Consider the following 13,159-nt stretch of genomic DNA (forward strand, 5'->3'; position numbering starts at 1 on the left):
AACATAGGACGGCCCTCAACCCCTAGACTGAGACGACCCCCAAAATGCCCCTCCCCGATGCGCCTGGAGAAAGAGGGGTCAAAGGAGGAAAGACCAGGGACAGTCCCGCCTGGCGATACGGAACCCACAACCACCACAAGGAGAAACAGAGCCCGAGACACCGGGATCAAGGCTGCGTAAGCACGAGAAGCCAGTGGGAGAGTAGGTAAGACACCAGAGGATGCAGATTAAGACAAGCCCGAGGAACCAGAAAGATGCAAGACGCCATGGGCCCCTGAACCATGATAAACAGGTGAGCTGTACAAAGTGCCTCCTGAGAACCCTGCCCAGAACAGACAGCAGACGCTGGGACCCTCCCCCAAGACAGAAAAATCCAGGAGTAAATCTGAGCCCCGACAAAAAAAAAAATCTGAAACGCCTCCACAAGAGACAAATGCCAATAAACCAGAAAAATCCCCAGTCCCATAATGCCCGGAAAACTAGCCAGAGACGAAATCAACCGCCGCAGGGTCACCTCAACCAACCAGGCGTCCATGTAGGGAAAACTGGAGGCCCATCAGGCAAAGAGGCGCCACCGGGGGCGCCACCAGCCCAGGAACACCCGGGGGGCCGAGCGCAAACCGAACAGGAGCACTCGTAACTGAAAACCGAGACCCCACTGCAAATCAGAAGAACTACATCTGGCAGGTGCAATGACACGTGGTAACATGCAACCCAGAGATCAAGGGAAACCAACCAGACCCCTGAGAGAATGTCCGGCAAAGGACCCATCTTGAAGCGTTTCCCTACCAGACGAAGAAGTACAGAGCCTTGAAGCTGCAACAAGGAGAATTGTGCTTTAATTTCACAAAAACAGGTCCTGAATGGCTGCAAAAAGTAGGAGCTGTGAACATTGAAAAACAAAGTAGCGGAAAAGTAGCGGAACACCAGCGCCCGACCGTCCCTGCTCACTTTGACCACTGCACCCCCCTTTCCTTTTCATGTCCATATAGTCGACATTGTCATCCAACTCCTGCGAAGCTCAGGAGAGGAGTAAGATGAAAAAAAGGGCAAGGAACCTGAGCTGAGCAGTTTGCTGGCCCATGGCACAAGAAGAACAAACACAAATTGACACCTCAGCCAGCCATTTTACTTTCACATGCCTGAGAGGTGGTCTGAACCTCGCATGTTGTTGCTGGGGGACCCACGTGCCACCTGTTGAGCTATCAGCATCCCCCCAAACACACCAACTACAGGCCAGGAGAAAACCCCACCAACAGGGGAAACAAACAATCCACCCCCATGGAAACAGGCAGTTAGATTCAGCGTTCCCCTCAAAAAACAGAAACATGAACACGAAAAGCTCCCCCTCCCCTCTGGAGGAGCCCCACCCCTGTAAATATCACCAAACTGCCGTAATGCTTCTACAAACGGAATGCTGAGTCCCGCAGGGCCTACCGGAATGGAAAAAGCGTGCAAATACTCCCCACTCAGCCCTCCGGGCATACATGGGCCCAACACCGCCCCATCTCGGGCCCCGCAGGACCCGGGCATCGATGCCTCCACGCCGGCTTAGGGCCAGGCAAAGAAACCGGAGAGGCTTCCTGCTCAACCAGGACCCAAGCCCCGCAGAGGGCCCAGGAGCACGCTGCAACTGGAGAAAACAAGAGGCCCTGCCACACAGCCCCACCAGGGGGCCCATAACTGTAGCTCCCTAGAGCTCCACGCCGGGAATTGTCTAACCTGCCGCAGGCTGGAAAAATGTAGCTTGGTGCCGTGGGTTAAGGGGAGGACGTATAGAAAAATTAATAGAAGGTCATGTGTCAGAGACAGGGGCCTCGTGAGATAAGCACTGTGGAGTTAATGGAAGCCATAGATAACAGCAGACAACGTTTAGGGTTGCCAAGGAGAATATAGAAGTCACGCTCATAAACCCTTGAAATAGTGAATATCTGCAGTATAACAGACAAACATGCACAACTGACACCCAGAAACCAACAGTGCATGGCAAGTAAACTAGTTATCCCTTGGACTGAAACATAGTGGATGAGTTAACACTGAAGAAAGAATGTGTAACCGGAAATGTGTCAGGCTGCGTTACTCTTACTAAATGCACAGTGGCAAACAATTCTTCCCGAAAAATAAAAACGTCCGTTTGCTGGTTGGTACACGTGTAGCTTTCGGCTGGAGTGACAAATGGATAGTCATCTTCAATTTAAAAAGATAACACGTAAACCGTCCAGACACAAATTGAACACGTGTTACAAACAAATGGTGCCTCGTGTATGGACCTCATAATAAAGATGGGGTCGATGTTTTAACCTCTAGGTTGCGGGCGCGGGATCCTTTAAGTGCAGACATATGGAAATGGAGGGGCGAGAACTGGGGTTTGAAGAATGGTCATGGCATCAACGGGGGTGCAGATAGGGTGGCGGGAGGCTTTTGCAGCAGATGAGCTGATCACCCTCCGGATGCATACCTTTTTGTCAGATAAAAGCAACGTCTCATTGGTGGTTGGCGGATGAAAAAGTTATGTATAAGCTGCACAGCAGAATCAAACATGACTTCAGTGAAGCTATTGAAAGAATGTATTTGCATGACTAGGAGTGCGGTTTTAATCCCTCGTTCTACGATGTGTACACATGGCCAATTGATTACGTTGCTCCACCCTTGATAATACCATTATTTATTGGGTGCCGGAAAAACAGATACTGAAGCATTGAACCTCTCCATTGCTACAAACAAAAAAGGGCAAACATTGGCAGCGCGATAACAGCCTGAAACAAAGCGAGTGCATTATGTAACGGCCTCGTGTTTTAATCATGCAAAAATGAAAGAACACACCAAGTGAAAACACAACATGTTTATTTCATACAAACAGTTCCAATCGATGGGACGAGACATCCTGCAATTCAGGAAACACTTATAAAATAAGAACTCCGTTACGAAGTAAAACAGTCGGTCAACAGCTCCCACTCGGAGCCATTGGTGTATTTAAAAATAATTATCGGAAGCGGGCAATGCCCCACAGCGGACATTCATTTGTGGTCACATTCCAATGGGGCGAGGCTAGCCCTCGAAACAGTCGACATGTGGCTATTCACATTCATAGCTTTACATAGTATATATTTAAAAAAAAAAAAAATCAAAGGGGCACCGAGGTTACTGCGGTTCTGGGAAAAGCAGCAGGCGAGCTCCTGAGACACACATATTGGGGTAGGTGGTGTGTGCTGGCAGCGGGTTGTTTGCTCATTACCCAGTTCTCAGAATTCAGAGGGGAGGAGGGGTTCTTGGGATAACAGTGAAAAAAAGCTGCAACGTGCACGTCCTCAAGCCCACACCCCAACGGCTGTACAAACAGGGGCAGGGTCAAAACAGGCTGGGGAGAATCAGACCCCTCCCCCCCAGCATGACCTTGCATTGCAGTAGAATTTTTCTTGTACGTGTTCCGAAAACAAGACACTTCCTTCCACCCCCAAACACCCACCCTCTCCATGCAACTGTAAACAAAGCAACCGACCAAGCAGCGTCCCTGAAAAACATGGGCAATGGCCAATCTCGGGGGCAAAACATACCCTGTGCGTAAAAACATTTGTAAAATGCAACCAGGGGCCATGATGCGCTGGAATGTGCCTCTCACCAAAAATATTCGATAATTACCAATGTTGAAAATGTCTCAGTGTTGGAGCCTTCATTGTCAATTAGTGTGATCCAGTGGTTGGGGCGATCACGGCCTCCCCAGCAGCTCTGCTGTGCCCCACCCTGACTAACAAATAGCACCCCCTCCTCTTATAATTGGGAAGAATACCCCAGTCATAGGGTACCGGCATTGCTGTAGCACCAAATTCCCGTAATTTCACCCATGTATATTATTTTTTGTTACAAAAAAGTACAAAACGTGGACATAATTCTTTCAAGTATAGTTTAAACCCCCTCTCGCCCCTTTCACAGCATGTCTTGCTGGCCTGCCTTCCACGGCCTGGGAGACTCGGCAGCAGGAGCTCCAGGGCGTCACTTCTTGAAGCACGGTCTCCACTCGAGCTGATACGAACTGTCCAGGTGATTCCGCCGCCCCTCGCCCTCTAGTAACCGGGCTGCCATCGTCCACCCAGAGACACGCACCCATGGTTTGCCATGATGACCCGTCGCGCCACTCCGACCTCCGCTGGCAAGGATATATGCGAAGGGTCGGCACAGTGTGGCACCCTTTTGGTACCTTGGCGTGAGTCGATGTGCTCCTCGCCAGCCCCCCACCGACCGTCATTGTACGGTTTCGGGGGCCCCACAGGAGGCGGCCATCTGAAGGCGTCGTACTGCTTCCTTGATGAGGTTCCCAGACAGCAGCAGCTCTTGCAGCAAGCGGTGCGGGTCGTCCTCCGGCCCTCGCTCTCTGGGGGCAGCGTTGCGGGTCCACCCACGGCCACATAGTTGTTTCTTGCCGGGAGCTGCGGGAGGACCCTGCGTCGGTGCCCGGTGCTGCTTGCCGTTACCCCGCGCGCCACACACAGCATAGGGAGCACTTCGGCCCCGCACGCAACTGCAGGGTGGCCCGACCGTGTCTGTTTCCCCGTGGAAGGGCTGAGGGGGTACCCCGGCCCGGGTGCATGGAGCGCCCAGCTGCAGTGCCTGCCCGATGCGGGCAACCAGTGTATCCACGTCTTGCTGCGGCCGAACGGTGACGGAGTGTTCAAGCAGCAAGAAGCGCTCCTCCTTCAAGCAAGGCATGTTGGTGGTAGGCCGGCTCCGGCAGCAACACGAGGCTCACTCCGCTGCTGGCTTTCAAGTGTAAACAATGAGTGACGCTCTGTCTATTGACCGTACCACTGTATCCGAAATTGTGTGGGGGGAATACAGAAACAACGGTCAGCTTGCTGTTCACTTCAGGAGCACGTTTTGCACCCGCCGCCCCTCCCAACTCAGATGCAGTACTTTAAGCGCTACTGCCGGCCATTCCCTTATACCGGAAGGGCCTCTGAATGGCTGCACGAACCACTGCTCCCAAACCATAGCCACCCCCCTCGTTGTCAGATGAGCTCTTCCATCTATTCAAAGCTTTAAGAATTCGAACGTTGGACAGTGACGTTGCATTGTTTTGGTGTCTGGTTGTATGAGAAAGGGCACGGTGTCACTTCGGAAGGGCGGGTCTTCTAAAGACTCCGCCTCCTGCCTGAACAAAACAATGAAAAAAGGGAAGGGTTGTGTTGCTTGAATCCAACATGGAAGTCACACGCCAATGTACATCGCAGACATGCGCAGTCAGGTGTTTACCATGAGGCAGGGCTGTCTTTGTTTCACAACAGCTGCTTCTGGTGGCCCCATGTGAGGTGGTGTGTACTGTAATGTTCTCGGACGCGCATGCGTACAGAGGCATGTTTATCACTAAAGTCACTGGACTTTTGTAAACAAGGGAAAGGGTGGAACACGGAGGGGACGGGAATACCACTTGGGAAAAGCATCTCTTTAGGAGAGAAAGTACTTAATTAAAATTTTCAAACGTGTTCATCCATACCTTTAGTCAAAGGAAAATGTCAAATGCCAATTCAGAGATTTCGATTGGACTTTATTATATTGTAATTGATACATTCTGTTACATGTTTATCGTGTCCCGGTGGATTCAAAAGGTTGAGAGGCATGGTAGGTATATGCAGAGCCATACCCATCAACTCACCCGCTATTGATGTTATTGGAACTTTCGCAAGCAAAAACAAAATCCTCTTTTTTTCCAACCGCCTTGGCAACTCAAAAGGTTGACAGGGTAAAGGGGACATAGAGAGGCGGAAAAGAGTCAGAGCAAGGGTGGGTGTGTGGTATGTGGGTGGTGGGTGGGGTGTGGGGCTTAATAAAAGAAAAAATGCACAAATGCACAAAGTGACCTTTGGTGAAGTTACTTACAGTGGAGTAATTTAGACCTGCTGATATGGCATCATTTCTGTGGGGCATTTATTGTAATGATTTTACTGCTTTAACACAAAAACCTAATGTTATGTTATGTTACTTTGCATTTATATAGGGCCTTATGTACCATTGGTATGGTCTCAAGGCGCTGGTAGGTTGAATGCCTTAGGGAACTGAAGTTCAAGTCAGTAGAGAGAGTAGGGAGAGTCAAACGGTGCGTGTGAGCACCGGATATGTGTGCAGCTGGTGCGGCATTCGTGTAATAGCTGCTTATTAGTGGTAGGTGTGGTGGTTGACAGATCAGGAGTATGTGTTCGTTCTGGAAGGTTGTAATCCAGACCTATTCTGGCTGTGTTAGGCCTGAGGAGAACGCCTAGGCTGGAGGGTGTGTAACCAGCAGTGTATAGTTAGGGTGATGGGGAGTATGAGGCAGATGATGGTATGAGAAGAGCTATACCGAATGGTGTCATAGTCTCGCTGTGTTCTATTTGAGTGGTGGTGTAAAGAATAGAGTAAGCGTGAAGATGTGAATATCGTGGTTTAGGCCTCTTGAGATCGAGCCCACTCCAATAGTTCCATGTGCTCCATCCATTCTGTGTACTCTGATTGTGACCCCCTGCCTTCTTCCTTGCTGCACTTGCACATTCTGAATACTCACAAGGCATAGTAGGTTCGTCCTGTTTTCCTCTCCCCTCCCCACTGCTCTTATATATTATGTTTTTAATGTACTTTAATGGATTTCCCACTCCTGCTCCCTCCCCTGCCATGTGGGCACTTTGAACCAGTATTTTCTTATTGTATAAGTGCCTAAGAAGCAAACAATAACATTAAATAAATAAAAGAAAAAAGCCACAAAGTAACCTTTGACAAAGTTACTTACAGTGGAGTAAAGTAGGCCTCCTGATATGGCATCCTTTCTGTGGGGGCGAACATTTTATTAATTGTAATGATTTTACTGCTGAAAAATATAAAAACCTAATAATAAATATCTTTATTTTAGTTTTATTCTGTTAGATTGTATGTTAAATTATTAAGATTTTTTACTATGCACCAGTGTCATTTACATGGTCTCCAGCTCCTCCGTCGGATATGAAAGAGTGTGGGTGGGTTTTGTTGGTTCAGAGAGGGCAAGGCAAGAGTGCAGTCCATTGTATCGAGATTGCTTATCGGAATTACCCTGTGTTCTGCACGCTTATAAGCTTTTTAGGTGTGAAGTGTATGAGGAATCAAAGACTTTGTGTTCAGAAGGGCAGCCTCATTCCTATAGTTTTGGCCTATGTTGGGCAAGCGCTGATTATGTCATTTGTAGTTAGAAGTGTGCGTTTTTGATGTTCGAAGTCTGGCAAGAGGATCTTTAAAAAAAATGTGTCTGAGTTGCTATTTTGACTTTTTTGTGTGGTGAATAAGGTGGATAGAAAATTAGGGTTCGTCAAGTGTTCTTGGGTTTTCAGTAATGCTTTCAAATGATTGGTCTTGTCAGTTCCATTCTGCTGAGAGGCGTTCGGCTTTAGCAAAGATTTACTGTGTTGAGGTTTAGATAGGGACAGAACCAGGGAAGGCTGTCCCTTAGGGTATCTGTGGTTCCTTGATGTGATGTCTTCCAGTCATTATTGTTTTGTGAGTGCAATTCAAAGTGTTCTAGGCAGGCGGTCGGGAGTCTGGATGGCCTTGCCTTAGGTTGTGTCTGCATGTGAAAGTCTAGCTATTGAGAAGTGCTGTTTCTGCTGCTTCATGGGTGTAGGTTAATTAAACTTTCGGTCATTAAAAAATCAAGAGCCAGATTTCTACACTTGTACAATTTCAGGTGCTATTTTCGGTTGTGAATTTCCTTTGGTAGCGCATTCCACTATTTGGCTACCACAGTGGAAAAGGTAGTGTTTTGGATCCATTGATATTTATTTTGAGGATGTCCAGCATACCTAGGTAAATGCTGTTTGCATAGTCGATTCTTGAAAGAATCAGGCAGATGATCGTCAGGAGATGTAGGGCATAATCTGTCAGAGCAGAGATGGTAGAAACACTTTTTTACTATTTCGTTGACTTGTGGTTCCAGCTTGTGACCATTGTCCATTAATACACCCATGTTCTTGATCACTTTAGAGAGTTTAGGGCTGCTACCCATTTCCAAAGGCCATGGAAAAGATGTTTAAGGTGCAGCATGAGGTGAGATGATCATTATTTCCATTTTGTTTGGGTTGCGTTTTAGGTAGTTGGTTGTCCTCCATTCACTTATTCATGTCAGGTATATACTGATAGTGATGCTGGAGACTCTGCCCATAGGGAATTTTTTATATGATTTGCGTGTTATCCATTTAGCTGTAACAGGTGAGCCTATATCATTTTATGATCTTCATCAAAGGGGCTATATAGATGTTTAAGAGGAGCAGTGAGAGGCCTGATGCCTGGCGAACTCCACAGGTAACAGGACTGTTGGCTCAAACTGGATGTGGATACTTTAACAGTTCCTACTTGCGGTCTCCGGTCCGCCCCTCTCGCGTCCCTTTGCGTTCTGACTTGTTCTGCTCCTTTCCTCTTTCCTCGTTACTCACTTACCGAGCTTGGATCCACCCTTAGCTGTACCCGCAGCAGTCCACTTCTTCTGTACAGCGATTTGGACGAGTTACTCTCCGATCTTCATCTCGTATCTCGATGTTATTTGGACTATCCCTCTGGTGATTCCCATCACGTGATCTACCTCCTGGAACTGCTTCCCAGGGTTTTTTGTGCCATGGATTGGCTTTTTCCCTGTCGCGGGGCCTGGCTCCTCGGGGGCCTCCCCTAGACAGGTTCCCCATCCTGTCGAGGTGGCCTCCGAGGGAGCCATACCCTATTTACATGATAGGAAGACCCGAGAGAAGCCCACCAAAGAGAAGTCCAAGACTCCACGGAAGCAGTCTTCACCAACTAAGGAAGACCCAGAACAGACTTCAGGTGAGGAACAGGCAGAAGGAGGGGATAGTTCTGACAAATACTGCTTTCACCTTGGATTTGTTCATCTTAACTCCCTTATCAGCGAGATCGTAGCTCAAGAACTCGAATTCCGTGGTGTTGAAGACACATTTCTTGGCCTTGGCGAATACATTGTTTTCTCTTAACCTCTGACGAACAGAGCGGACATGTTCCAAGTGGTGTTCGTAAGTATCCACGTAAATCAGGATGTCGTCCAAGTAGACGACAACGTAGTGGTCCAACAAATCCTGGAAGATGTAATTCATAAATTACTGAAACGTCTGTCACAACTGGCGGAATAATTCCCTTGCTCCTCATATGATCCTTCCTTATTAGAAGAAGGGGATCCTTTCTTCATTTACTTCTTTCCTTTCTTCTTCTTTCTGGTGGTCTTTCTTTCTTTAAAGAGATATGGTCTGTCACGGAGGGAAGCCACTATGCCAGACTGGTAATACAGGTGGCCAAGAGGCCGCTTCCCTGTACAGCCGAATTGGGGGGAAAAGCCAATGAAGGCAAAAAAAACCTGGAGTGTCGTGGCGTGGATTCCAATTGGTTCTCTGAGTCCTGTACAAGTTGCAAGAACAATGCCTCATGTCCCAAGGTACTCCAAGACGGATCAGGCAAGATGCCTGCACCGCAGCACAGAGGTAACAGCAGAAGGAATAGGAGGATCGAGGAAGGAATGGAGCCGAAGGGCAGGGACAACACTCAGAGGAACCAGGAAGTTGAATAGGAAGAGCGGAACAGAGGCAGAGGAGAGAGAGAAGTACAAGGAAAACACAGAGGAGGACAAGGCTTATAGAGCCGAGGAGAACACCTAACCACTACCGTCTTACCCGTAGCAGAATGACTGGGATTGCAACGCACAGCGCTGCGTTGGAAGGCAAAGGAAATCCATTATGACAGCGGGCATCTTGGAAAAGACTACAGCGCAACAGCACGTTCAGACTGAAACCTGGCGGCACGCTAATGGTGGAATGTTCATCTCTTCCATAGGTGCCACAGGGAAAGCGCTGTGAAAGTATGCCCCGTCTTGTACCTGGAGGTGCCAGGTTTACCTGGGTGTATCATGTGAAACATCTGAAGCAAACAAGGGGCTCAGATGTAAGAGCTGGGTTCCCAAGAATTCTCAGAGGTAGGAAAACCTTTCCACTGCACCAGGTACTGGAGTTTCCCTTTGTGATATTGTGAGTCACAAATACGGGATACTTTGTATTCCTTAGGCTGAGATATGACAGGGATACAATGCTCTGACTGCAATCAAGGATATGGATCTGGCACCCAGGAGCGAAGAAGGGATGAATGAAATACCTTATATATGCGGCTCAAAGAACTAGGAAGATCTAGTTTGAAGACTACAGGATTGATCCTGGCTGTGATTTCATAAGGACCAATATATTGGGACGAGAGTTTGGAAGGATGGACCCATCTTGGAAAATATCTAGTTTGTAACCAAACTCTAGACCCCACATCCCAACCTGGGAACCTCACTCTGATGTTTATCAGATTGCTGTTTATGTCTCTTCTTGCGCAAATCCAAATTCTGAAAGGCGGTCTTGTGGGCGCTGGAGATGTTTGACAACAAAGAGTCGATTGAAGGGATTTTGGATGGAGAGTACACCGAGGTTGGTAGAATGCATGGGTGAATGCCATAAAAACAGTAGAAAGGGCTTAGTTTGGTAGAGGCCGAATTGTTATAGGAGAATTCAGCTGTTGGCAGAAGCACTACCCAGGTGTCCTGTTGGGCGTTAATGAAACACCTTAGATACTGTTCCATGCTACCGTTTGCCCGTTGGTCTGTTGATGGTAGCCAGACGAGACAGCTCTTCTGATGCCCAGAATCTTACACTATGTGCCCAAAAACACCAAAATATACTGTGACCCAGGGTCGGCGACTATGCATTCGGGAAGGCCGTGAAGATGAAAAATCTCCTGAAGAAACACTTTGGCCATCTATGAGGCAGTGGGTAAACCAGGAAGCGGAGTGAAGTGGGCCATCTTGGTAAAGGAGTCGGTGGTAACCATGATGGATGCACACCCCCTGAGAGGGTGGCAGATCTACCACGAATATCGGTAGAGAGGTGGCTCCAAGATCGCGTGGGAACAGAGCTTTGTTCCAGAAGGCCAATGGGTTTCTTGGTACAGTACTTGCTTTGGGTGCACACAGGACAGGCACGTGTATAGGTCTTGACATCAGAACGAATGGTAGGCCACCAAAAGTTGCATTATATGAGTTCTAATGCCCCTGATGACCTGAAATCTTGCCTTCATGACGCCAAGATAGCTATAGGCCTTGTAAGGGCGCATCTGGTACGTACAATCACTGTTTGTGAAACATCAATCCCTCCTTCCTTTCAAGGTTGAGTTTCTTGTCCTTGTTCAGGTCAGGAGGCAGAGTGATTGAGGCTTCCTTAACCTCTCGTGAGAAAGAGGACATCAAAAAGACAAATTTGTTTCTCTGAAAAAGATATTCCAGTGGGTGACCTTGGGTGTTGCTTTGGCTATGACAACGAGACAATGCGTCTGCCAAGATGTTTTGGCTGCCTGCTTTGTAAGTGATGGAGAAATAGAATTAGGTGAAGTAGTGGGCCCACCAAGCTTGTCTAGAGTTCAGTCATTCCATCTGTTATTTATTATTTATCTATTTCTAATGCGCCAAAGCCTGTGGGTTCTGATGGTCGGTATGTATTTCAAAAGGGTGGAAGGCCCCCTGCAAGAGGTGACGCCGTTCATCACAAGCCAGTTTCATGGCAAGGAGCTCCTTTTCAATCACTGAGTAGCTGATCTCACTCTGAGACAGGGTTTTAGACAGGTAGGCAATGGAATGTTCTCGACCTTCCACCTCTTGCATGAGAACAGCTACTACCACCGCTGCCGAAGCGTCTGACTCAATGATGAAGGGAAGAGCCTGGTCCGGTTGTCGTAATACTGTAGCGGAGCAGAATAAAGACTTGAGGTGTTGAAAGGCGGATTCTGCCTGCTAACCCCACCAGAATGGAGTGTCCTTTTTTAGGAGAGAAGTGATGGGAAGGACAATCTCAGAGGAGCCAGGGATAAACTTGCGGTAAAAGTTAGCAAGAGCTAAGAACCTCTGTACGTCCTTCACAGAAGCGGGAGTTGGCCATTTAAGTATAGCCATCACTTTGTGGTGGTCCTTCTCAATACCTTGATCGGACAAGACATACCATGGTGGTGACTTCAAATAGACATTTCTCTGGTTTCACTAAGAGTTGGTTCTTCCGAAGCCAAAGCAAGACTTCCCTGAGTTGTATCCGGTGTTTGTATCATGAAGAAGAGAAAGCCAGGATGTGATCAAGATAAATGATAACTGAGTGGAGTAACATGTCCGAAAAGAGCATGTCCATGAAGCGCTGAAAGATGGCTGGTGCATTGACCAAGCCGAATGGCATCACGTGGTACTCAAAATGACCAAAGGAGCCCGAAAGGCAGTCTTCCATTCGTCTCCCACCTTTATGTGTAGGAAATGGTACACGCCACGAACGTCTAGCTTGGAAAAGACAACAGCCCCTTGTACAGCTTCCAGAATGTCTCTGATGAGAGGCATAGGATATCGATCATGGATCGTAACCCTGTTGAGACCCCTGTAATCAATGCATGGTCTAAGGTTGTGAGTGTCCCTTTTCGGGCTGAAAAACAATGATGCTCCTGCAGGAGAATTAGAGGGTTGGATGAGGCGGTTCTGAAGGTTGGAATTCAAATACTCCCTGAGTACCTGCTTTTCTGGAAGAGATAATGGATACATACAACCAAACAGAACTAAAGACTCTGGTGTGAGCTCAATTGTACAGTCCTCTAGGTGATGAGGTGGAAGATCCTTCGGGATCTTGTCTTGAAACACATCAGTGAAGTCCTTGAGCTCAGACGGAATACAGTGTATGCCCACCACATTAGTAGGTACAGGAGGACTGGCCCTCACAGGTTCCTTCAGCGAGTCTACCAGGCACTGCTTTAAACAATATTCTAAGTTGAACTGCAGAAGATTCTTGGCCCAGTCAATAGTGGGATTATGTCTCCTTAACCAGGGAATCCCTAATATGACTGGAAAATGAGCAGCATGGATGATGTCAAAGTGTAATGATTCATGGTGTTGGAACACAGATACCTCCAGAACCTTGTTGGTGTGTGCAATCAGACCTTAACTGAGAGGTCTCCTATCCACTCATTCGACTGCCTGATCCTCCCTTCTGTCAAGATCCTCTCCTTATCAGCCCAGACTGTGTCAAAAAAATTACCAGCGGCTCCACAATCAATGAGAGCCAAAGCGTCAATCTTCCTCTGATCGACTGTGATTTGAATGCTTACAACTATTAATCTG

The 13,159-nt window shown here is 47.8% G+C and overlaps 1 protein-coding gene across 1 annotated transcript; it reads right to left on the bottom strand.

Annotated features, from left to right (window-relative positions):
- Positions 1-2,827: 2,827 nt before the first annotated feature.
- On the bottom strand, positions 2,828-4,984 carry LOC138497735 (GSK-3-binding protein-like). The gene has a single exon (XM_069621371.1). The coding sequence runs from the start codon at positions 4,702-4,704 to the stop codon at positions 4,240-4,242; it is 465 nt and encodes a 154-aa protein (XP_069477472.1). The 5' UTR covers positions 4,705-4,984; the 3' UTR covers positions 2,828-4,239.
- Positions 4,985-13,159: the final 8,175 nt, after the last annotated feature.

The sequence above is a fragment of the Ambystoma mexicanum genome, chromosome 5q (genome assembly GCF_040938575.1).
Source record: "Ambystoma mexicanum isolate Mex_15411 chromosome 5q, UKY_AmexF1_1, whole genome shotgun sequence".
In the NCBI taxonomy this organism is placed as follows: domain Eukaryota; kingdom Metazoa; phylum Chordata; class Amphibia; order Caudata; family Ambystomatidae; genus Ambystoma; species Ambystoma mexicanum.